General features: G+C 38.4%; 3 protein-coding genes across 8 annotated transcripts in view; 2 read left to right on the top strand and 1 right to left on the bottom strand.

The window, feature by feature from the left end:
- LOC131313432 (uncharacterized) overlaps positions 1–1500 on the bottom strand; it is a 30101-nt gene extending 28601 nt beyond the window's left edge. For 4 of the 5 annotated variants that reach the window (XR_009196199.1, XR_009196201.1, XM_058341737.1 and 1 more), the window contains exons 1-3: positions 961–1500; positions 735–836; positions 276–448 (exon numbers count right to left, since the gene is read on the bottom strand). Coding sequence is in view for 3 of the 5 variants with exons in the window: in XM_058341737.1 (XP_058197720.1) it covers positions 276–448; positions 735–836; positions 961–1149 (464 nt within the window). In the remaining 2 variants the exon portion in view is untranslated. Of the gene's footprint in view, positions 1–275; positions 449–718; positions 837–960 lie in introns of those variants that run through there. The other variant, XM_058341752.1, reaches the window with a different exon arrangement.
- A 4215-nt stretch (positions 1501–5715) lies between these two features.
- LOC131316942 (uncharacterized) lies at positions 5716–9256 on the top strand. Its single transcript, XM_058346514.1, has 2 exons — positions 5716–6112; positions 8736–9256. Exons 1-2 carry the CDS (start codon positions 5915–5917, stop codon positions 8961–8963), a joined length of 426 nt encoding a protein of 141 aa, XP_058202497.1. The 5' UTR covers positions 5716–5914; the 3' UTR covers positions 8964–9256.
- A 5510-nt stretch (positions 9257–14766) lies between these two features.
- Positions 14767–22303, top strand: LOC131316941 (probable cinnamyl alcohol dehydrogenase 1). 2 transcript variants are annotated; one of them, XM_058346512.1, is made up of 7 exons: positions 14767–14873; positions 16465–16565; positions 20642–20755; positions 20859–21089; positions 21174–21459; positions 21575–21725; positions 21853–22303. In XM_058346512.1, the coding sequence occupies exons 2-7, from the start codon at positions 16477–16479 to the stop codon at positions 22047–22049; spliced, it is 1068 nt and encodes a 355-aa protein (XP_058202495.1). In that variant the 5' UTR covers positions 14767–14873; positions 16465–16476; the 3' UTR covers positions 22050–22303. The 2 variants fall into 2 exon arrangements, with proteins under 2 accessions (XP_058202495.1, XP_058202496.1); XM_058346513.1 differs by having other exon boundaries at positions 16425–16565.
- Positions 22304–22382: the final 79 nt, after the last annotated feature.

Genomic DNA, 22382 nt, shown 5'->3' with positions numbered 1-22382 from the left:
TGGCTTGGCTATCGAGGGTATGGGGCCAAGCACAAGGTGAAATTTTGAGGCTGAGACCAGCGTCTGAAAGGCCATTAGGTCAACAACTGTAGCAAGTCAAGAATCTGGGATTTTGAAGCATCAATAATTCCCTTAGGAAAAAAACATTGACTCGGATAGTTTGGCCACTTTCTTCAATGCTATTATAGGGACAAAATGACGCCAGAGAAACTATTCGAACATGGTGGAAATATATGAGACGCAAGTATTCAAAAAAGAAAGATAACAGAACTGACCTCATAGTCTCTAAACATTGTCCTATGGCTTTAGGTACAACATTCCCTTCCAAAACCCTCTTTCTACTGGCTTTCGCGAAAATTGTATCCAACATTCTTCCAAAGGACTCAAGCATGAGAGCCCAACAAGAGGAATTTATGTCAAGGGATACATGACGGCTTACATTATAGATCTGAAACAAGCAACATTTATCAATATTTGAGCTTCCTCAACGACACCCAAACAAACCGTTACATACTCCTATGAATATATAAATGTAACAAATGCACCCATTATTGTTTGTATCCAATGAAGTTCAAACTACATGTAGTGTTCTATCATTCAGAAGCAATCTGTTTCATCCCCGTTATGACATTTCCCCAAATCACGATAACGGGGTATGGTTAAAGGTATAAGAGAGACAATGTACATCAAATAAATGCAGCATAAAAAAAAAGTTTACCAACAGAGATCACTACCAAATGGGATAATTGTGCAAAGGTATGAGTCATATCATCTACGCCTGCAGAATCAGCAGCATTCCGAGCCAGTTCCATCAAAAACATCAAATCGGAGGTTACCTAACATCCGCAAATGCATAAATTAAGAACCGGGAAGAGAGCGAGCATTGCAAAACAAACACTGAATTTTAGGCGCCCAGTTCAAATTCGAGAGTAATACATGAAAAAGGGGGATCTTTGTTACCTCGGGGGAAGGCATGTCGGGGGCCACGGCGATCAAAGTGTTGGAGTGGGAGAATATCAAATGGTTGAGGAGGTGGATAAGGGTGGTGCAAGGGGGTGAATTTAGGGTTTCGTCCCTGAGGGTCAAGAACGCCGTCCTCCATGACCCCACCGACGACGAGAATGAAGACGCCGAAGAGGATGCTGCCATATGGAAAAGTTCCCTTAAGAAACCCGACCACCAACAACCATTTGTGGAGCTCCTCCTACGAGACTACTCTTTCGGGGGTTACTTTTGAACAGTAGAGAGTACTCTTCCCAGGTAGCGTAGATCAATATCGCAGGAACAACTATGGTTTCGTTTGGCCTTGAGAGGAGAGACAAAAAAAACTAGTATTCGATGAATGAATGAGCGTGGCTGAGCAAAACACTCGTTTCTCTCAGTATAAAGCTCGTCGGAGTGTCGGTGTTTTTCAGGCGAATCAAAGTGTAATGCATCGCTTGAGAAGGGTTCGTGCGCCTCCGACAAAGCCTCTGGGTGTTTGCCGGCGTCGGGTGCATATAGAATGGGGGCTGATATTCACGGTCATTTATTTTTTACCATAGCCCGTTAAAAATTTTTAATTATACTCGACATGTAGTAAATTTCTAATTATACTCGACAGGTAGTTATCGAAATTAAGATATATTTTCAGAATTCAATTACCGAAATATAATATTTTTTTCAACAGTTATTTACCGAAAATATATATTCACATATTTTCGACACGTAGTTACCGAAATATAATCTTCGTTTTCAACAGCAATTTACCGAAATGTTATTTATGAGTTTTAACAATCATTTACCGAAATGTAGTGGACTATGAAAGAAAATAAAAGACTGCGAATAACGGCACCTGTAGAATTTGCTTGGCCTTTGTTGGTTTGATAGTTTCAGGTATTTTAATTGAGAAAATTACACTAAACCCCTCTCAACTAACCCGCATTTTCACTTAACCCCCTCAGACTACAAAATTTGACATTGTGCACCCTCCAACTATCCAGAGTTGACACTTAACACCCTTTTGTTAGGTCTCCGTAGGAAAAATGCACCGACGGTCGTCTCTGGCCACTGGATGGCCGATCCGAGCCGTCCAAAAAAAATTTAAAAATAAACTGAGTGGGCTTACGCAGGAATCAATGGCATCCGACGTGCGTAGGTACTCGATCCAAACACCCCGTTTAAATTCTCGGGGTGTTTGGATCGAGCACCTACGCACGTCGGATGCCATTGATTCCCGCTTAAGCCCACTCAATTTTTTTAAAAAAAAATATTGGACGGCTCGGATAGGCTGTCCGGTGGCCGGAGACGACTGTTGGTGCATTTTTCCTACGGAGACCTTACAAAAGGGTGTTAAGTGTCAACTCTGGATAGTTAGAGGGTGCACAATGTCGGATTTTGAAGTCTGAGGGGGTTAAGTGAAAATACAGGTTTGTTAAAGGGAGCTTAGTGTAATTTACTCTTAATTTAATTTTATTAGTGGATGATTCAGGATGAATAGCGAAATAGGTTAATGATTTAATAGATGGGTAAAAAGTAGAGCGAGGGGAGATAAATGAGAGTAATAATTAAAATAATAAGATAATGATTAGAAAAAAAAAAAAGAATAATAATTACAAAATAAAATAAAAAAATTTCTAAACTTAGATAGTACAACGCCTTAATAACATTGCACCGTAAAACTTCGAGCAATATGTTTAAGGCTGTAAAATGAGCAATAATAATAAAGTTTCACCCCATTGTTCACTAGTCACTCCGAACTCATCTAAGATGTCTCACTCTGTAACCAAATTAATGTAACTGCATTTTAAACAAATTTCAAAACTTTACTTGTAGATTATTTAATCATTACGTGACTCGTTCGCCTTGTCCTTAACTAGTAAGTACTACATTTTATATATATGAATTATGCAGTTCGAACTTTATTGAATAATTCTTATCAAGAAAAACACTTTATTGTATAATAACTCATCTGGCACATCGTGTAAACAAGTTGAATTTAAACATTTTCAAGTTTGTTTAAAAATATTTACATCTTTCACTTAACCTTTTTTCTTTTATATGTTTTTTCCCCTGTTTCCCCTCCATGAACCAAAATTCGCCTAGTTTATGAAATTACTGGTAAGCTTAGAAATTAAATTGGATTGGACAAGCTTAAATTGTTTGGTATGTTTTATGGTACAATTTGAACGCTATTCATCTTTCATAACAATAATAATAACACTAACCAACATCTATGACCTTATTTGTGACTAAAATGTTTAAAAAAAAACTTCGGGGATTTAATGGTTGTCTTGATGCATTTTCGATAACTAGAGGCTTATTGGAGAGATTATATAAGAGGTTGCAACTCCGATCTTCCCTCCCAACGTTTTAACTAAAAAAGAATGTTTAGATAACCTTTCACATATAATTTATTTTCGTAGTGACAGCCCTTCTTAACATCCACAACCCCTTGCCTCTATAAAATGACAATTAAAAGTGTATCAATGGTTACAACTCTGATCTCCCCTCCCAACGTTTTAACTAAAAAACAATAGGGGAAATTATATTTTGCCCCCTTAAACTATCACCCAGCCACACTTTGCCCCCTCCAACTACTCAATCAAACACTTAACCCCCTTTAACTATTATTTCGCTGCCACCCTAACCCTTCCGTTTGTTGTCTGTTAGGGTTTTGGATGGAAAAATTTCCAGGCCATTATTTTTGAAACCCAAGGACAAAATTACCCTCTCCTTCTCTTTCTAGCATACACAACCATCTCAAAGATGAAATTTTCCAGACTTTACACAAACCCATCTCTCTCTCTCTCTCTCTCTCTCTCTCTCTCTCTCTCTCTCTCTCTCTCTCTCTCTCTCTCTCTCTCTCTCTCTCTCTCCATTGACCAGTTCATTTTCTTCTTCCCTTAGCGGAATACAATTCCGGTCCATACCAACTTTTTTTTTTTATAAAATTCGATTTTTGGTTAAAAAATTAAGTGTTCCAAATTTCAATCCGTTTGAACAGGTGAAAAAATTTTAGTTTTCTGATCATTTTATCCTAAATGGTCATAATTAAATTTTGACTATAGGGCTCTCGTTGATTAGCCCTAAGAGATATTTGATTTTACGACTTTCTTAGGGTTAATCAATGAGAGCCCTATAGTCAAAATTTAATTATAACCATTTAAGATAAAATGATCAGAAAACTAAAAATTTTCCACCGATTCAAACGGATCGGATTGAAATTTGGGACACTTAATTTTTTAACCTCTTTAGACAGTTTATATATTAAAAAATATGGTTAAAAAATTAAGTGTTTCAAATTTCAACCTGTTTGAACCGGTGGAAATATTTTAGTTTTCTGATCATTTTATCCTAAATGATCATAATTAAATTTTGATTCTAGGGCTCTCGTTGATTAACCCTAAGAAAGTCGTAGAATCAAATATCTCTTATGACTAATCAATGAGAGCCCTAAAGTCAAAATTTAACTATGATCATTTAGGATAAAATGATCAGAAAACTAAAATCTTTCCACCGGTTCAAACATATTGAAATTTGGAACACTTAATTTTTTTTCCTTTTTAGACAGTTTATATATTAAAAAATGTGGTTAAAAAATTAAGTATTCCAAATTTCAATCTGTTTGAACCAGTGAAAAGATTTTAGTTTTTTGATCATTTTTTTAATCCTAAATGGTCATAATTAAATTTTGACTCTAAGGCTCTCGTTGATTAACCCTAAGAAAGTCGTAGAATCAAATATCTCTTAGGGTTAATCAACGAGAGCCCTAGAGTCAAAATTTAATTATGACCATTTAGAATAAAATGATTAGAAAATGAAAATCTTTCTACCGGTTCAAACGGATTGAAATTTGGAACACTTAATTTTTTAACAAAAATTGAATTTTATAAATAAAAAAATTGGTATGGACTGGAATATTAGCTTTTAGGGTTGGGGAAATCGTATTGTGCGTTGGGGAAATCTGTAGGAGTATCGTGTATGTATATCTACCTGTATTGTGTAAGGGTATTTACGTAATTTAGCTCAAAACGTTAACAGAGTTAAAGGGGTGGCAGCGAAATCATAGTTAAAGGGGGTTAAGTGTTCGATTGAGTAGTTGAAGGGGGCAAAGTGCGGCCGAGTGATAGTTTAAGGGGGCAAAGTATAATTTCTCCAAAACAATATTAGCTGCTATACATACAAAAACTCTATCAATGGTTTCATTATATTAAGACATTAAAAGTGTATCTCCCTGTGATTGTTTATCCCTTAGTAACCTGGTGCATGAATTGGTGGAAGCTAATATTGTTTTAAAAGAAAGTGATTATGAAATGCACCTTATGGATATTTTTTCGGTCCTAAGGGCTCTAAGGTCAAAATCTAAAATGTGATATCAACTCATCTAGTCAGTTTATACGGGCTTATTTTTAAGGAAAGTGACTATGAAACGCACCTTATGATATTTTTTTTATCCTAACGACTTAAGTTCAAAATCTCAAAGGTACTATTAACTTATCTGAGCAATTTATATGGGTTTGATTTTAATTGTACCCCTGATGTGGAAGTACACATAAACTGGCACATACAATCTGTATATAGTTAAATTGATTTTAGCACTCAAAAATTTGATGGAGGGATTCCAAAATGACGTCATTTTGTGTATTAACATTGTTCAATTTTGAAGTTCCTCCATCAATTTTTAGAGTGCTAAAATCACAATCCAATTATAGAAAGTGTGTTCAATTTTGTGTGTATGCAGAGCTTTTGTTAACGGAAGGAGCACTTCATGCTAGTTTTTGAAGAAATTTAAGGGAGCTCACTGTAATTTTTCCAAAATAGCCGAGGTTTCAGTTTCACAAGGGTTTCCTTTTGAAGAGTTGTCGTCGGGACTCAGTAGCGGCTAGTCGCAATCCGATCCGCCAGAGAGAGAGGTTTTCGGAGGGAAGGAGAGATGTGGTTGGGTGGTGGTGGTAGTGGAGGAGTCAAAACTTGTTTCGTGAGGTACTTCTCTAGGAAATGTGCACCGAATCTGAGGAAGATCAACCCCAAAGTACCCCCTCAAGAGGCCTCCTCCTTGGCCGAATCTCTCTACCACGTTATCAAGCAACACGGCCCTCTCACTGTCTCCAATACTTGGAACCACGCCAAGGTTCTCTCTCTCTCTCTCTCTCTCTCTCTCTCTCTCTCTCTCTCTCTCTCACTGTTGTTATCATCAAAGTCTGTCCTGTAAAATCCTTATGCTGCATTTGGCATCACGAAATCAGACGTGGAATATGTGATTGACTGGAGGTAAAGACAAGTTACATTGCTAGAGAAGTTTTTCATCTTCCATACTGATTGCCAAAAGATAATTCTGTTGGTTACTACTTACTAGTTGTAGTTTTCTCATCAAGGATGTGACTGAAAGAGCAATTAAGGAATTAATCATAAAATAAGGATCACAGAAAGCCAAATGTTCCCGCAGGCGTGAAAGCTTTATATTAATAGTAACTAGTGTAAACATCAAATGTAACTGGATTCATGTATACAATACGGCAGACAGTTGGCTCCTCCAGTAGACATGCGTGGATGACGGTGACAAGAAGGTTGAAGAATATGGTGGACACTTGATGTCATAGGACCAATGGTGGTATAAAGGATGAAGCTTCAACAACCTTAGAGAGACAGAGAGCAGTAAAGAGTTAACCTATAGTGTACTATACACATAGCCACATAGGCTCCGAGCTGGTATAGTCAAGGACACCCACCCAACTGAGGACAAGTTACACACTTCCTTCCTCCGATACTACAGAGCTAGTGGAGGTTGTGGCGTTGCCCTTATTGAACTGCAAAGCCACCCCAGGGACATGGTGGATATAATGATTGACCACAACCTGTCAACCTTGTCTTGGGCACTTGAAGGTCATCAAATCTCTCTCTCTCTCTCTCTCTCTCTCTCTCTCTCTCTCTCTCTCTCTCTCTCTCTCTCTCTAAGATAGGACAAGGTGAGGGCAATACTGCAATTGTGTGGTGCTGTTATGCCTTAGAGTGAACCTCCAATCTTCAAGTCCTCCAACAAATCCACAGATGATTGAAAACTACTTGAAGCCCAAGCCGGCGATGATGTTCTATTCAAGTGAATCAAGTCTACTCATGAGTTGCGAGAACGACGTGTTGGCATGCCGAAGGTGCCAAGGCATGGTGGGGTACCCAGGCGAGCATCCATTACTTGTCCTGCGGGGCCAGTGTCCTTGTGTTGGCCAGGGGGGTCATCTATCACTCAAAGGAAAAAAACTACGTCCACGTTTTGCAAATAGTGTGGATGTAGTGTGTCATCTTTTTGTTTGTGTGGTAAATAACGATTTATTACCCAAAAAAATGAGGTTTGATTCGTTTGAACAAACCACCCAAATGTATTAAACACTCTAAAGCTTAGCCTAACAAAAACCTTTTGTACATTGGAGAGGCTAGGCCGAAGAAAAAGAAAAACCTTATCAAACCCTGAGAAGGAGAGGCTTGCAAAACCAGAGTCCCTGAACCAACTCCACTTGCTCAAGTCCAGCCCTTATTTGTCCATAGTTGATTTCTTTGGTTTGATTGGAACCTTGATTGGAGGATTTTACTCAATCATCATGTTTTGTAATCTCAAAGGTTTTTGCTTTCACAATTCTGACCTTTTATTGTTGGCACCATGAAATTTTTTTAAAAACCTTCGCAGTTAACCATGAGCTGTATCCTGTTACTTGTTAAACTGGCTATATGCAACTCCTTTCCCTTTCTTCTTCTTTGCTTCTTGCCAATCATCAATTACCTTGATCTCTGGTATTACTAAGGTTTTGAGAATTTGCTTTGTTGGGACAAGATTTAGTGGTGTGGTCGTGGACCTTGCTCATTGAGCAAATAAATGGGCCTTACACTCAGCATAGCCTTGGGGCTTCCAAGGGACTTCCACTTTAGATCATAAGGTCAACCATAGCTTATATAACACAGGAGTTTCTATTCAAGTTCTAACTTCTTTTTGTGCGCTTTTAGCGTGACCCTTTCATAGAATTGTTTTATGAGTAACTAAGAGTAGAAAACCTCTGTAGACATATCACTCTCCCTCTCCGGTGCCAAAGCCGACGAATAACGTCTAACACCCACAGTAGGGAGCCCTACCTTCCTACCTCAACCACATGTTCAGTGGCGTACCCCTATCTCTGTAATCCGTTCTTTCAGTCTTCTTGCAATCTCTTGCAACTTTAGATACTTGCTTCAGTTGAACCGTACTGGATTTGACTGCCTTTTTTAGGATTTCTTCACTCTCTTGGCTGATGTTCTGCATATATGCAATGGACAATATCTAAGTTGTACGATTATTTGACTATAGATTTGTTTGATTTATGTTAGAGTTTCCCTTCAGTAAAATACTTCCATAATTAGTTTAAGCAAGGGTGAAAATACATAGAACCAAATAAGAGGAGGATTGTTCACTACTCCCTCCATTCAACTTTGTCGGTTCCATTTGGGTCTAACTTTTCAAGAGATCCTGCACTAAATGCCTGTCTCCGAAGAAAGTTATCTTCAATTTCCAATAGACCCTTAATTCACTTTTAGGATTATTTTTAATCATTTATGAGGATAAGTCTTTGGAAATTAACACACTTTTTTGCTTGAATATGCAAAGAGGACTAATTCCAAAATGGAGGACTCGCATTAAGGGACGGGGGGAATATATATCCCCCCTTAAGTGCTATTTTTTTCTTGAGAAACTGGTCGTGGACTAATCCTTTTGTAAACGAAAAAATTTACAGGAAGCTGGTATTGATGGATTGGCCAGCAAAACACACATGAAGATTATGCTCAAATGGATGAGGGGGAGAAACATGCTGAAGCTATTTTGCCACCTTGTTGGTTCCAGCAAGAAATTCCTGCACTGTACTCTTCCTGAAGAACCTCAAACTGCTGAATCAATTCACTCCATGGAACTGAAACTACAATCTGAGAAGTCTTTCACAAAAAGGAAGAGGCAAACTCTTTAATGCATGTCTCCTTTGGGCATAAACAGGTCTTGGAATATTTACAGAGTAAGCAGCATTTCGTTGATTGTGATTGGTAATCCGTTTTCAGTCGGTGACTGCTTTTGGCTGGATTCGCAATTTGAGGTCTTTTTTGTTGTAATGGACTCGGAACTAGTTTGGAATGTATTTAGCTTCGGTATACTGTCTGCTGCCCTCTCCTTCTCAATAAGAGCTTTTAGGTGCCTCATTAGTCATTACCGTGATACATATTTTTAATCTGGATTTCATAAAATGGATGACTGTCTTCATTGAAATGCTGCGATGGATATTCTGGATTTCTTCTCACCCTCTTCCCTCCCTCAATCACCACCATTCCCTCTTTTGATCACCACTCTTAACCATCGTCCTCAACTTTGCGATTTTGTACCAATTTTTTTGATCCTTTCGTGTTTTTCATACTTCAATGATTGTGCCGGGATGCTGAGTCCCTGCAGTGCCCAAAAGGCGCTGCAAACTGCAGCCCCCCAAATCAACACCGTATTGGGGGCAAGTTACACGCGGCCAAGCCAGAAATTGGAAAAGTGGAAAACGGAAAAGTGGAAAACGTAGGGGGGAGGAAAATTATTCAATGCTTCTGCTTTTCCAAATTCTTAAGCCCGCATCTTTTAAATCTCTCTCTCTCTCTCTCCCCAAACCCACTTCCTCTTCTTTCTTTCTCCATTATTCCCTCAAAGCTCTCCCCTCCAAAAAATAACTCTCCTCTCCAGAAAATAGTTCACCAATTGTGTCTATTTTTAAGACCTTAAAGTCGACTTTCATCTTTTTTGGCTAGATCAAGTTAGATTAACATTGGAATAAAGAACAAATTCATTCATGATCCAAAAAAAAAGAAGAACAAATTCGTCCAAAAAAACTAGGTCATCCACATTTGAACAGTCAATAGTCGTCTACTCTTTTTTGTGAGGTTCTTTTGTTAATACTGCACATGATTTGTGGAGAGAGAGATTGAGAGAATGGGTCTTCCACTCCGTTTCTTAGCTGCAATTCTTGAAACTTGAGAGTTGAGAAATTAAAAGAGGACCAGAGAGAGAGGGGAATGAGAAAACAGAACAATTTTTGTGGGTTTGGTGATTGGGTTTCAAGGGAAATGTGTTTGGAAGAGAGGGAGAGAGAGAGAGAGGGAAATTCGGATAAAAGAAGGTGTGGGTTTATAGAAATTTGGAAAGGCAAAAGCACTGAATAATTTTCCTCCCCCTTACGTTTTCCACTTTTCCAGCTTTTGGCTTGACCTCGTGTAACTTGCCATCAAAACGGCGTAATTTTGGGAGGCTGCAGTTTGCAGCAACTTTTGGGCAATGCACGGACTCGGCGTCTGCCAAGTGTTTGCCATAGTACATAAACCATTAGCCGAATTATATTTTCTTACATCCCAGTGGACCAGTGGAGTCATCAATGATTTTGCTACTGGGCAAATGCCGCCGAATGGATTTTCGGCCCTTTTTTTTTTTTTTTTCTTTTTCCCCGGCCCTTTGATTGATAAAATTTAATTCGAACCGTTCAAATTCAAATAGGTTTATTGTTTACTAATTACTACGGATGAAGAAAACCCGGGCCAATTAACTGATTTAGGTTTAGTTAATTTATTACGGTTTGCCCTTTTATTAAATCTGCGGCCAAACTACGCTAAACCCAAATTTGCTAAGCACATTTTGAAGCGCATGGTAACGCTTGAATGAAAACGTGCACGTTAGAAATGCTTTTACACTTAAAAAGCATGCTGCTAGTAACGCATTTTTACAAAGGTGTGTACCCTTGAGGCATTTAGTAAAGTGTGCTTTCTAATAACGCTTTTAGCAAAAATAAGCACCACCCTATTTAAGGGACACATCGACTGTTCATCTTGACAATCATGGTTTAGATCAGTCATTAGTACTGGTATTTTATTGGCAAAACAAGCCATATTTTTTTCACTTTCAGCTAAAATCATGTCATATGATTTCAGATATTTCCCTATTTACTTGTTATCAACAGTTTGATAAATGAGGATAAAAGTAAAATGGTTCGATAAATAAACCAACCAATGGAGTAAAGCCTATCTTCTTAAAATTAAAAAAAACCAAATTTCATTAATAATAAAGTTTTTTTTAATGTTTTTATGCCTCAAACTATCACCATTTTTTCTGTTTAGTCCTTAAATTACCAAAATCACCTATTTCGTCATTAAACTATCCTAATCTCATCTATTTGAGTCCAAAGAATGAGATTTGGACTCGTTAAAGGACTAATTGGATAATTGGATTCATTAAATGACTCATTAAAGGACTAATTAGTTCATTAAAAGATGGGATCTGGACTCATTAAGGACTAATTGGAAACATAAACGACTCATTAAAGGACTAGATCATCAAAGGACTAAGAGCATCCGCAATAGTAATAATTAAAATCAATAACTAAAATGTGTCACATCAGCATTTGATTATCCATTTAGTTCATAATCAAACTTAACAACCTCTATATTCACATTGATTGTTTTTGCATCCCTAACAAAAAAAAATACAATACACAATGCACATTTGTCTAATAGCAAACGAGTTCCAATTACGCACCCGACTACACCAAATTATTGGTCTCGATGAGACAATTTCAATGTGGGGGTGTTTTTGAGTTATTGAGTTTTGAATTTGGTTAATGAGTTTTAGTTATTGGTAAAACTTGTTAAGTTTTGTTATGAAATTAGTGGAATTTGATTATTTGTTAAGAGCCTTGTAACTTTACGTATTATAATGTGGGGTATTTTTTGAGTATTGTTGTTAAATTTTCTTATCCACACCCATTTGATTATTACAATAGGGATGCTCTTAGGCCATCCACAGTAGTATCATCAAAGGTTAATTATTTTTAAAGTTAACAATGTTAGTGCAAAAAATGACTCGCAATGGTATAATCAAACTTAGCAATATTCTTAGAAATAATCAAATTTTGGGCTTTGGATAACGAAAACTAGCAATCTTTTTCAATAATCAAAATTTGTGAACTCCACACCACATAAGTTAACTAGTTCTAAAATTTGTATACACGCCTATTTCAATTGATATTTTTTTCTTCTCTTCTTCGCTTACTCTATATCTTTTTCACTTCACCCACAAACTATTTCTCTTTATTTCCCTCAAAAAGTGAAGCTCATATCTCTCGATCATCTACAATTCAACCTATCATCGCCGGATTAAGATATTTTACTCTTCTTTTCCGCTTCTAATTTTTAATAGGAGGGAAGAAAGTCACCGATTTTTTTCCAAAATTAAGAGAGGGAATCTATATATTTTTGCAAAAAAAACGTAAATGGAGGGTAGTAAATGGTAGGAAACAGAGGGGGAGAGAAAGTGAAATTGTAGTACACCCTTGTTTTGGTTATGGACTATAAGTGATGTCACGCCCCATTTCGAAATAGCACCTCATCAGCCTATCCCGATACGACACGCGACAACAACCCAACGACAACCGGCTACTAGCAATGCCAACAATAACTAGAAACTGCAAATCAACAGCCACATTTTATTTACACCTCAAAATAATTGTCATTTACAAACTATAGCGAAAGTCTGTCAAGTAATAAACTTTACACAACCAACTATTGCCCAAAACTAAACAAAACAAATATCAACTACGGGCCGGGAGACAAGACTCCCACAGGCTGCAACCACGCACTCCTCGAGCGAGTCCCAAAACGCAAAACGCAACCTGTAGTGGACACCGACCTATACCTGCAAAACTGAAACCCCAAACGAGTTCCAGGAGTGTAAATGAGACATGGATGTTGTTCAATAAAAACAATAAATAAATCACTCTTCACCATTAATTAAGCATAGGTAAATAATCGACACAAAGTCTTTAAATCGACACGAAGTCACTATCTCGACACAAAGTCATAATTTTGGCATAAAGCCAATTAATCGACACAAAGTCAGGAGCACGACACTAAGTCTGGCTATTAGCCGTTATTGCTCTTCGACACAAAGTCATAGTTCAATATCACAAGTTCATTCCAATTGAAGAACATCTATGAGTCGAACACTCATCTCGGTCTCCAACAAAAAGAAAACCAACACAGTCACTCCCTACGTGGAGCTGTGGTGCTTGTTGTCGCCTCCAAACCTAGCATTTTCATCCACACGTATAAGAACAAAACTCAAATAGTCAAAGCAATCCTATTTATGCTCAGAATACCTAAACTTCAAATAAAATCATAACATGAATCTAAACATGTGCCGATTCCGCATAGAATCATCTCAAGACAGTCCCAACTTCGACAAATCACTATGTGTCGAGTTTTTATCATTATCGAATGATTTTGGTGTCAAAAGCTTCGTAAGAGGATGTACTTCAAGAGTTATGAAGGAACTAAGACCAAATTCAAACTGTAAGGATGGGAAAATAGACAAGCACAACAGATTCACAAATCTGTCTCAAAACAGAAACTCAAGATCAGTCTAGCTTTCAATAATTCACAATAAATTGAGTTCTTAACCTTTTCAAGGAATTCCAAAGCCAAAACATCACCAACTTTACAATACTTAAGACTCATAAGAACTCATGTCCACTCAACATGCTTAATCTTGAGGAATTTCGCGAGGAACTCAAGCCAAAAGCTGTCCACAACCCCAGAACTTCCCAAGACCTGAACTTAATTTCAAAAACTGCTATAATCTAGAAAGAGTCACAGCACAACCCATACATATTCAGAAAGATATACGAGTCTAGTTCTTGAATCAAGAAACGGTGCGTAAAACCGATACCCGAGCTAGGAGTTATGCTCGTTTTTCCAATACGTGTCTGTGCTGTTTGCCCATACGCAAATCTGACAGCAACTCGGTTTATGATTTTTATCTTTTTCCACACTTCTCAGATAATTCTAAACTTTGTACAGCATAAACTAAACTCGCAGAGGCATCTACGGTAAAATTATCAAAAAATAACATGAACGGCACGTCGATGAGAAAAATTCGTCAAAACAGGGCAGATTCAGCTTGGTTTAAACACAGTTATGCATAACCATAAGATGCACGAATTCCCTAAGATAAAACCCAACTCCACCTCTCCCATAGATTCAATTCAATGCATATAAGATGTAGAACATGAGACCTAGCATGGAGAATATGAAATTCAGCACTTAAAGAGATGAAATTTACCTAAATAAACTTCAATTCAAAGCTAGACCTAATTTCCTTTTTTTTCCTCTTCTCCTTCTTCCTCGGTTGATCTCTCTCTCTCTCTAACGTTGAGAATACAGAACTCCTGGGTTCCTTTCTTTTTTCTTTTTGGATAAGAACACACACACGCCCCACCAAGACACACAGCACAGTTGCAAAACTTTTTAAAAGAAAATGCGCTTTGCCCCTTGAGATACTAGGGTATAATATTTAAGTACCTCACATATAAAGGAAGTTACAAGTGACCATTGTGAAACTCAACATTTTTAAGTAAAAGCTGATGTGTCAACTTTTGGTTATCCTTTTTTAATTTTACCAATGCGGATGACCTTAGACTTAATGGGTGGAATTTGGATAGTTACGAAATTGATAGTATTGCCTTGTTCTCTTTACAATTCAAAAAGAATTTTAAAAAAAATTCTTTCTAGATTCTCACTACTTCCAACATTTATCTCTCTATCTCTTTTCATTTATTACTCCTATTATTTTTCAAACACCAATCCAAACATAGCAAGGCAGCTTAAGGGCGAAGTAGAAAAAAATGTGATATTTAAGGATAAAAACATAAAATAAAAAACTCTTAATAATAAGGTTTTTTTTTTTTTGATCCGCTCTTAATAATAAGCTGGTTTAAAAGTCTCATCTCATCAGGCTACACGGATCTCTGATTTCAAAATACAAGGATCTCTCTCTCTCTCTCTCTCTCTCTGAAGTCAATCTCCGGGTAAGTCTCTCCAAACACTCCCACCACCAAAGCCATTTATTTCACTTGCTTTTGGGGTGTTGGCTTTTCATATACTCCGTAATTTGCATTTGTCTTGTCATCTGAACTTCAGCCATATTTGGTTGTTTGTCTCAATATTAATCGCTCATTTGTATACTCAGATCACATTCTAAGTGTCCTATGAGTATTTTTCACAATTCGATTGTAAACAGTATTATAAATTTATAATCCTATAAAGTAAGCCCGAGAAAAGGATCCATACTCATGGAAATAAGTTGAAAGGAAACGAGAAGCTGTAGCGTGTAGATCCATCATCAAGGAGCTGCTTCTACATTCAACTGGAAATTGTTTTGCTTAGTGCCAAAAAGAAAAGAAAAGTTTATACACATCCCTCCCCCTCTTTCCTTGTATATTAGAAGAGGGCCCTTGACCAGATACGAACGTCCTATCGAATTATATAGCCATTCACTAAGATTGCTCTCGATGAACTAAGAGACCCTTCTCAGATTTCCAAGTCAAACTTTTGGAAGGTTACTGGACACAAGTTGCATCCTTCTATGTGGAAAGGATTGTACTAGAAGGATTTATGTATATTTGAGAATGAAATAATAGGTTTACATTACTACCTCCGTTCCAAAAAGATTGTCCGATTCACAAAACAAGAACTTGAAACTGATGCATTTTTTCTCAAAAGTAATTCAAACATTTTTTTATGTGCTAAAAGAACTCATTGATATCTTGTAATTTGCTAGAAAATTTGATTTTTGGGGGATAAAAATGTGTTATTTTTAAGTTCTCGTTTTGGCAAACCGGTCAATCGTTTCGTGACGGTAATAGTATAAGCTTTTCCTCATTGAGTATTCACATATTTGCAAAAAGAAGGCTGGAACTTAGGGGGCACTATGAGTGCTGCAAGATCAATGTTCGTATGGAAAGTATTCGTAGCACTTCCCCTTTAGGTTGCAAAACTTAAAAGCAGCTTGTGGGCAATGGGCATATTGGTATTTTCCACTGTGTAGGGCTTGGAAAGTGAAGAACCAAATTGTGTCCCGATGAGTTAGGTTTGGCTAAACGGACTCTTTTTCTGTTCTAATTCTGTCTCAGCTACACTCAGTTTATTCATGGTCCTGTATAGCATCATTGCCGTTGTAACTGTTTTAGGAATCATATAGGGGTTTTCATGTTGACGTTTTGGGGAATAATTCGGCTAGGCGAGAATGAAATAAACTGTTTCCAGAGTTGCATAAGAAGTCTATTTCAACTCCACCCTCACTTCTACGCTGTAGTCGAATGGCCATTTCCATGTATTCGGCATCTGCAGTTCTCATATCAGTTGCAGTTGCACTTTTCATCCATAGCCATAGGCACCTTAACTTGTATCCAATGCATGGCTGGTTTTGAGTTAAATTGAGGCTGGCTTTACTTGCAGAGTTTGTAATCAATTGCTAGAATGCATAAATAGCATACTGTTTTGACTTACATGAATGTGAAGAAACATTACTTGCCTGCATTGCAGTTTTAAAGATTTCTGTTTCTTGATCTGTTAATAAGGTTAAGCAGATGATGACATAGAACTCTCTATGGTGGACAGTATTGGTACGAAATGAGCTCCAATAGTTCAAATGAGGACTGCCTTGGATGGGCGGCGAGAGACCCATCTGGAGTTTTGTCACCTTACAAATTCAGCCGCAGGTATGTGTATGAAATTTTCTTTTGAAGGAGGGTGGGGTAGCTCTGTCCGGCCAATCCAGTCGCACATCATTCACTTGTATTCCAGCTTAGCTGCTGCAAGATTCACATCTAGTTCTTTATTGTGTTTATTAACTTCATTTTGTTGTTTTCACCTTGTTGCATATTTTCTTTGTTTTGGATATTTCGGGGGTTATATTGAAGATTATAGGGGCTTAAGTTATTTGCTATAGATGGTAGTGCCCAATTGAAGTTTATAAGATTCTAGATTGCTAATTTTAGGGTTTTGTAGGGACTACTCATCAGAAAATGTATTCTTTATTTGTTTTAGTTCTGATACAAGTGGCTTATTCAGGAAATTGGGGATTCAGAGAATGAATTAAAATTGAATAGATGGAAGAGTCTCTCTCTCTCTCTCTCTCTCTCTCTCTCTCTCTCTCTCTCATGAAGCATATCAGCATATGTCGTCACCTCTAGCACGGGTTATAAAAGGCAGAAGAAGCAAAGTTTCATTTTGATAATGTGTGTCGGTATATGATACACACCACATCCGGATGTGCCTTCTCCAAGAGCTCCCCTCCGGCGACCCATTCCAGGAGGAGCGAGACTCCCTCCATGATTCAACTATGCTCTCACACACTCATTTTGCGACATGAGTATATGCACACAAGGGGACATTAATGTGGGTATGTGATATATCCCACATCCGGATGCACCTTCTCCAAGAGCCCCTCCGGCGACCCTCTCCAGGAGGAGCAAGGCTTCCTCCATGATATTCACCTCCGGCAGAGCAAGACTTCCTCCACAAACCTTGCCTCTGCCAAAGTGAGGTTTCCTCCATGATACTCACCACCAGTGGAGCAAGGCTTCCTCCACAAGCCTTGCCTCCACCAAAGTGAGGCTTCCTCCATGAACTCTATCTCTGGAGTAGCAATGCCTCCTCCACAGACCTTGCCTCCGCCAAAGTGATACTTCCTCCACAAACCTTGCCTCCGCCGAAGCAAGGCTTCCTCCACAACTCTAACTATGGAGGAGCAATGCCTCCACCAGGAACCCTCCCCCCATGGAGGAATGAGGTCACCTTCGGGCACCTCACCTTCTACTTAAGGCTACACGTGCCCTCCATGTATACTCAAAGGCGACTCTACACACCATCCTAGGCCAGAAGCAGGGCCTAGATACATTGTTCGGGACCTAAGGAGGAAAGTGGTTTGGAGGCTAGAGCAAGGAGTTTGTCAAGGAGGACGAGCTTGCCTTCGGCGAGCTCTAATTTGACTGGTCTTAGAGAGAGGGGGCGTTGACCACCACCATCTGACCCCTTAGAAGAAGTATCATACCTACCGCCTGGCACCTCGGAGCCCGTATCGTACCTACCGCCTGACTTGGTAGATGATACGGGTCTCCATGTATCACCTAAATAGTCTTTGTTGGTTCCTTGATACAAGCTCCAAGGCCTGACTTGGGACTAAAAGAGGAAAGCATGTCAACCTCCACTCTGCCCACCAATGGGGAGGAGCCTCACAACTGACTCTCTTCTCTCAAAGGCTCATATATAAGGGAGACTTGACAATATAGTAAGACGAGCATTCAATACACTTATCTACTCTCTAGTTAAGACCTCTCTCCATTGCCATCCCTCTCTCTTTGGGCGCCTGATGAGCACCCAATATTGTAGATATCTGGTGCGACTAGTTCCGCTTTATGTTGTTTTAACTTGCATTTATCTAGTTTTTATTCGATATTGCACGTAAGGTGTATTTTTAGTGTTTTCAGGTAAACCGTGCTAATAAGGCATGTTTTGACGCCATGGATGGCCCAAGTGCTTCCAAGTACCCGAAGACCCTGTCTGCCTCTTAAAATCTGTCTAAGTATGGAAAAATGACTTTTTGGAAAAGTATCAATTTTCGATATAAAAAATGGGAGTAATTGATCCTTGAATTTTTCTAAGAGTAACTACAAAGTTGCAAGGTTTTATTTGAAGAGCAAGGTCATGTTTTGAGCCATTTTCTCTTGTGAAAAATGTGCAAATTTTTCATTTTACACTAAAAGTGGAGGGTTGACATTTTGATTTTAATTGGAATCTTGAAATTCTGGTAATGTCATTGTTTCCAAATGGGGGGTACTTTCTTATTTTCATTAAATAAATTAAAGTAAAGAAAAGGTAAAAGAAATGTTTAAAATGTAGTCTTTACTTAAGTTTAGGAAATGAAAATAAGATGTTGTGGAGCTATGAAGCTGCTGTGAAGCTGCCTGCTAAAGCTGAAGGCATACCTGGAGATAACCTCCCCGTATCGATACAGCCTTAAGTTGTATCGATACGCATTAGCTTCGTTGGATTACAGTTTTTGTTGTATCGATACGGGTTAAGGCAGTATCGATACGGGCGCACTACGGGGAAAATGGCTTTTCAAGCTTAGCAATGTGGTATCGATACTTTCCATAATTAGTATCCATACCACAAGCCTTCGGCCGAATATTTGTTTCTTTTTGGACCTTTCATTTATGGAATACTTACTACTTATAGTATGTTTGTGGGATATTTGTTGGGAGAGAAGTTGAGTTGTATAAATACCCTTCTCTCCCACTTTATCTCATAATCTACTTTATGCTCTAGGTTAGTTTTCTTTCTAGTCTTTTCTCCATTGTCATCTTCAAGCTTTTCTAGTCTTTTTCTTCAACAACTCTTCAAGGTACTAGTTGTTTGTTAAATTCTCATGTATTAAAGTTGTAGCTACTCTTTAGATCTTCGTGAAAATCAAGTTTATTTTCGTTTTCTTCGGTTAAATCTTTTGCTCCATTTTCTTACCATGTCTAGTCTTTTAGCTATGTGTGAGTAGTTGATAAGGCTTGGCCATGGGTGAATAACACGTGATTTAGGTTAATTTTGCTCTCCTCAACTTAAGACTTGATGTTTGGTTTGTAAATGTGTGTAGTTCGCCCTTTTATGTAACAAAGCTTACCGATGTTAATCCCTGGTGATCATATGCTTGCTCACACGGTTTCGAGAGCTATGTCTTGGTTCGTGTTTGCCAAAAGAACCAAAGAACTTGCTCGCTTTCCAAACTATGCTTCTAGTTCATGACCTTGATATTTAGTTTGAATTCAAGTCTTGGCGTTGTTAATCTCCGGTGATCATGTGCTTGCCCACATGGTTTCGGGAGCGATGTCACGCCTTGTGTTTAGCTTGTTATTCAAACTCTATATCAAGTCTAACCATTTTCATAGCTAAATCTTCCGGTTGATAGCCTATGCCGTGCGATTCAACCGTGTTTTCGTTGAGAATTGTTAGACGGCTTAAGTTACGGGCGTTAGTAACTCCATTGCCTTGCTGCCTTTAATTCTTAGTCCAAACTCATTTTCTAGTCTTTTTCATAAGGGTATTTCTCACCTTTCAAAGGAAAACTAAAATTTGGCCGCCTAAACGCCACAAACCCTTACATCTACAATCCGAACAAGCTATATTCGAGCTCCCTGTGGATCGACTCGGACTTCCTCGCTATACTATGCAAATCTTTAGTTGTAGTCCGATTAATAAATAATTGAATTTGACGGCCGTTTGGTAAACTTCAACGACTACCGAATGGGCATCAGCGCCCCGAGCTCTCTCCTCCTCCATCTCCAGCGGTCTCGAGCACCATTGTAGCAACCGCCATATACCCGGAGGGCAACCCTAGGTACTCTTCCCACTCTTAACACCCACACTGTGTGCTAAGAAGAGGTGATAATACATTTTCAGTTGAGTCTTCTTCTTTACTTTCTCGTCTTGATTATATTTTTGACCCATTGAGTTATCCGTTGAAGACTCTTAGTCCAGAATTTCACATTGAGAATTCCGCACATGTTTTTGGGGTTGTCAGAAGGATTATACTGGAAGTGTTACTAACAGCAATGCGACACAGAATATTCCGCACATATGTGATTTCGGACCTTATGATTACAAAAGAATATTGATTTGTTTCCTAATATGTTCTCTTCTTTCTTCTTAGTTGATTATTTTATTGACTTAGTGTTTGTTTCATTACTTACATGTAACTCTTCTTTGGAGTAATTTTCCTACTGAAGATGGAAATCTCATGCAGGCTTCTTGGACATGATGATGTTTCACTAAGGATTACACACTGTGGAGTTTGCTATGCTGATGTTGCCTGGACTAGGAATAAACAAGGACATTCTAAGTATCCCCTAGTACCCGGGTATGTTGGTTGATTGCATGATATTAGAATTTTGGGCTACATCGTAATTACATTCGACCGATGGATTTAATATATAAAGCAACCTTCATTGTTTGTATACCAGCCACGAAATTGTCGGAATTGTAAGGGAAGTTGGTTCAAATGTCAAGCGGTTCAGAGTTGGTGACCATGTTGGAGTGGGGACCTATGTTAACTCATGCAGAGAGTGCGATTATTGTAATGATGGTTTAGAAGTTCACTGCATGAAGGGAGCAGTCTACACTTTTGACGGTTTTGATGTTGATGGCACCATCACTAAAGGAGGATACTCTAGTTTCATTGTTGTGCATGAAAGGTGAATATTCTTTACCGCTGCACTTTGTTGTCATCCCTTTCTTATTTCCGAGCAAGTTCTAGATGCCATTTTTATGATGTGCAGGTACTGCTTCAGAATACCAGACAATTACCCATCAGCTTTAGCAGCGCCATTGCTATGTGCTGGAATTACTGTTTACACTCCCATGATGCGCCATAACATGAACCAACCTGGGAAGTCTTTGGGTGTGATTGGGCTTGGTGGTCTTGGTCACTTGGCAGTGAAGTTTGGGAAAGCTTTCGGATTGAATGTGACGGTTTTTAGCACAAGTATATCAAAGAAAGAGGAAGCTTTGATTCTGCTTGGAGCAGATAACTTTGTGCTCTCATCTGACGAACAACAGATGATGGTAAGATCCATTAACTTTGCTGAGTTGAGTTTGCCCTGGTCATGTAAGTTGCATTCGACATCCAACAAGAAAAATCTCGGGCTGCAATGGACTTGATAGTATTCCCTTGTTGCAGGCCCTGGCTAAATCATTGGACTTCATTATCAACACAGCATCTGGTGATATTCCATTTGATCCATACATGTCGCTATTGAAGACTGCTGGTGTTTTGGTCTTGGTGGGGTTCCCAAGTGTAGTGAAACTCAGTCCAGCTAGCCTTATCTTGGGTATAGTTTTGACACAAACTTAAGGAATTGCAAATTGTGGTCTAAAGTTCTATGAATATTACTGTATAAGCGGTATTGACTTGTTACTAGTGTATAAAGTGATTTAATTGATGTGTGGCACTTACAGGTATGAAAACCATTTCGGGAAGTATAACTGGAGGCACAAAACAGACTCAGGAAATGTTGGACTTCTGTGCTGCCCATAAAATTTTCCCCGAGGTTGAAATAATTCCAATTCAGTATGCAAATGAAGCTCTTGAGAGGCTCATAAAGAAGGACGTGAAATATCGGTTTGTGATTGATATTGAGAACTCCCTTAAGTGACACCTGAAGGGGAATAGTATTTTGTCAATGCATACATCAGTCGTTTACATGAACTGGAGTTGCCATGAAGCCTGTAGGTTTACATCTACTTTGTACCGGAGATTATTGAGGAACCATGTTCTGTATCTTGTTATTATTTATAGTTATTAAAATTTGCTCAGGCGAAGCAAATTTATTCTAAAGATAAAATGTGTATGTTGAATGACAATTCTCCGTTTATTGAACAAACTGAAACACCGATATCTTTCGTCTCTCATGCTTGTGCACCTGTGCTGAATCTTTACTGGTTGTGATTTACTTGTTTAATTTTCGGGCCGAGTCTAGCGTAAAGAG

This window comes from Rhododendron vialii, chromosome 2a (genome assembly GCF_030253575.1).
Source record: "Rhododendron vialii isolate Sample 1 chromosome 2a, ASM3025357v1".
Lineage (NCBI taxonomy): Eukaryota > Viridiplantae > Streptophyta > Magnoliopsida > Ericales > Ericaceae > Rhododendron > Rhododendron vialii.
Note: the sequence above shows the minus strand (reverse complement) of the source record. Positions and strands in the feature narration are given on the sequence as shown.

Bases quoted from the DNA above. Each gene is read 5' to 3' on its own strand.
- LOC131316942 (XM_058346514.1), top strand. From the start codon at position 5,915: ATGTGGTTGGGTGGTGGTGGTAGTGGAGGAGTCAAAACTTGTTTCGTG. The intron at 6,113-8,735 runs GTTCTCTCTCTC...AAAAATTTACAG, and splicing joins ATACTTGGAACCACGCCAAG to GAAGCTGGTATTGATGGATT.
- LOC131316941 (XM_058346512.1), top strand. From the start codon at position 16,477: ATGAGCTCCAATAGTTCAAATGAGGACTGCCTTGGATGGGCGGCGAGA. The intron at 21,460-21,574 runs GTAAGATCCATT...CCCTTGTTGCAG, and splicing joins CTGACGAACAACAGATGATG to GCCCTGGCTAAATCATTGGA. The intron at 21,726-21,852 runs GTATAGTTTTGA...TGGCACTTACAG, and splicing joins TCCAGCTAGCCTTATCTTGG to GTATGAAAACCATTTCGGGA.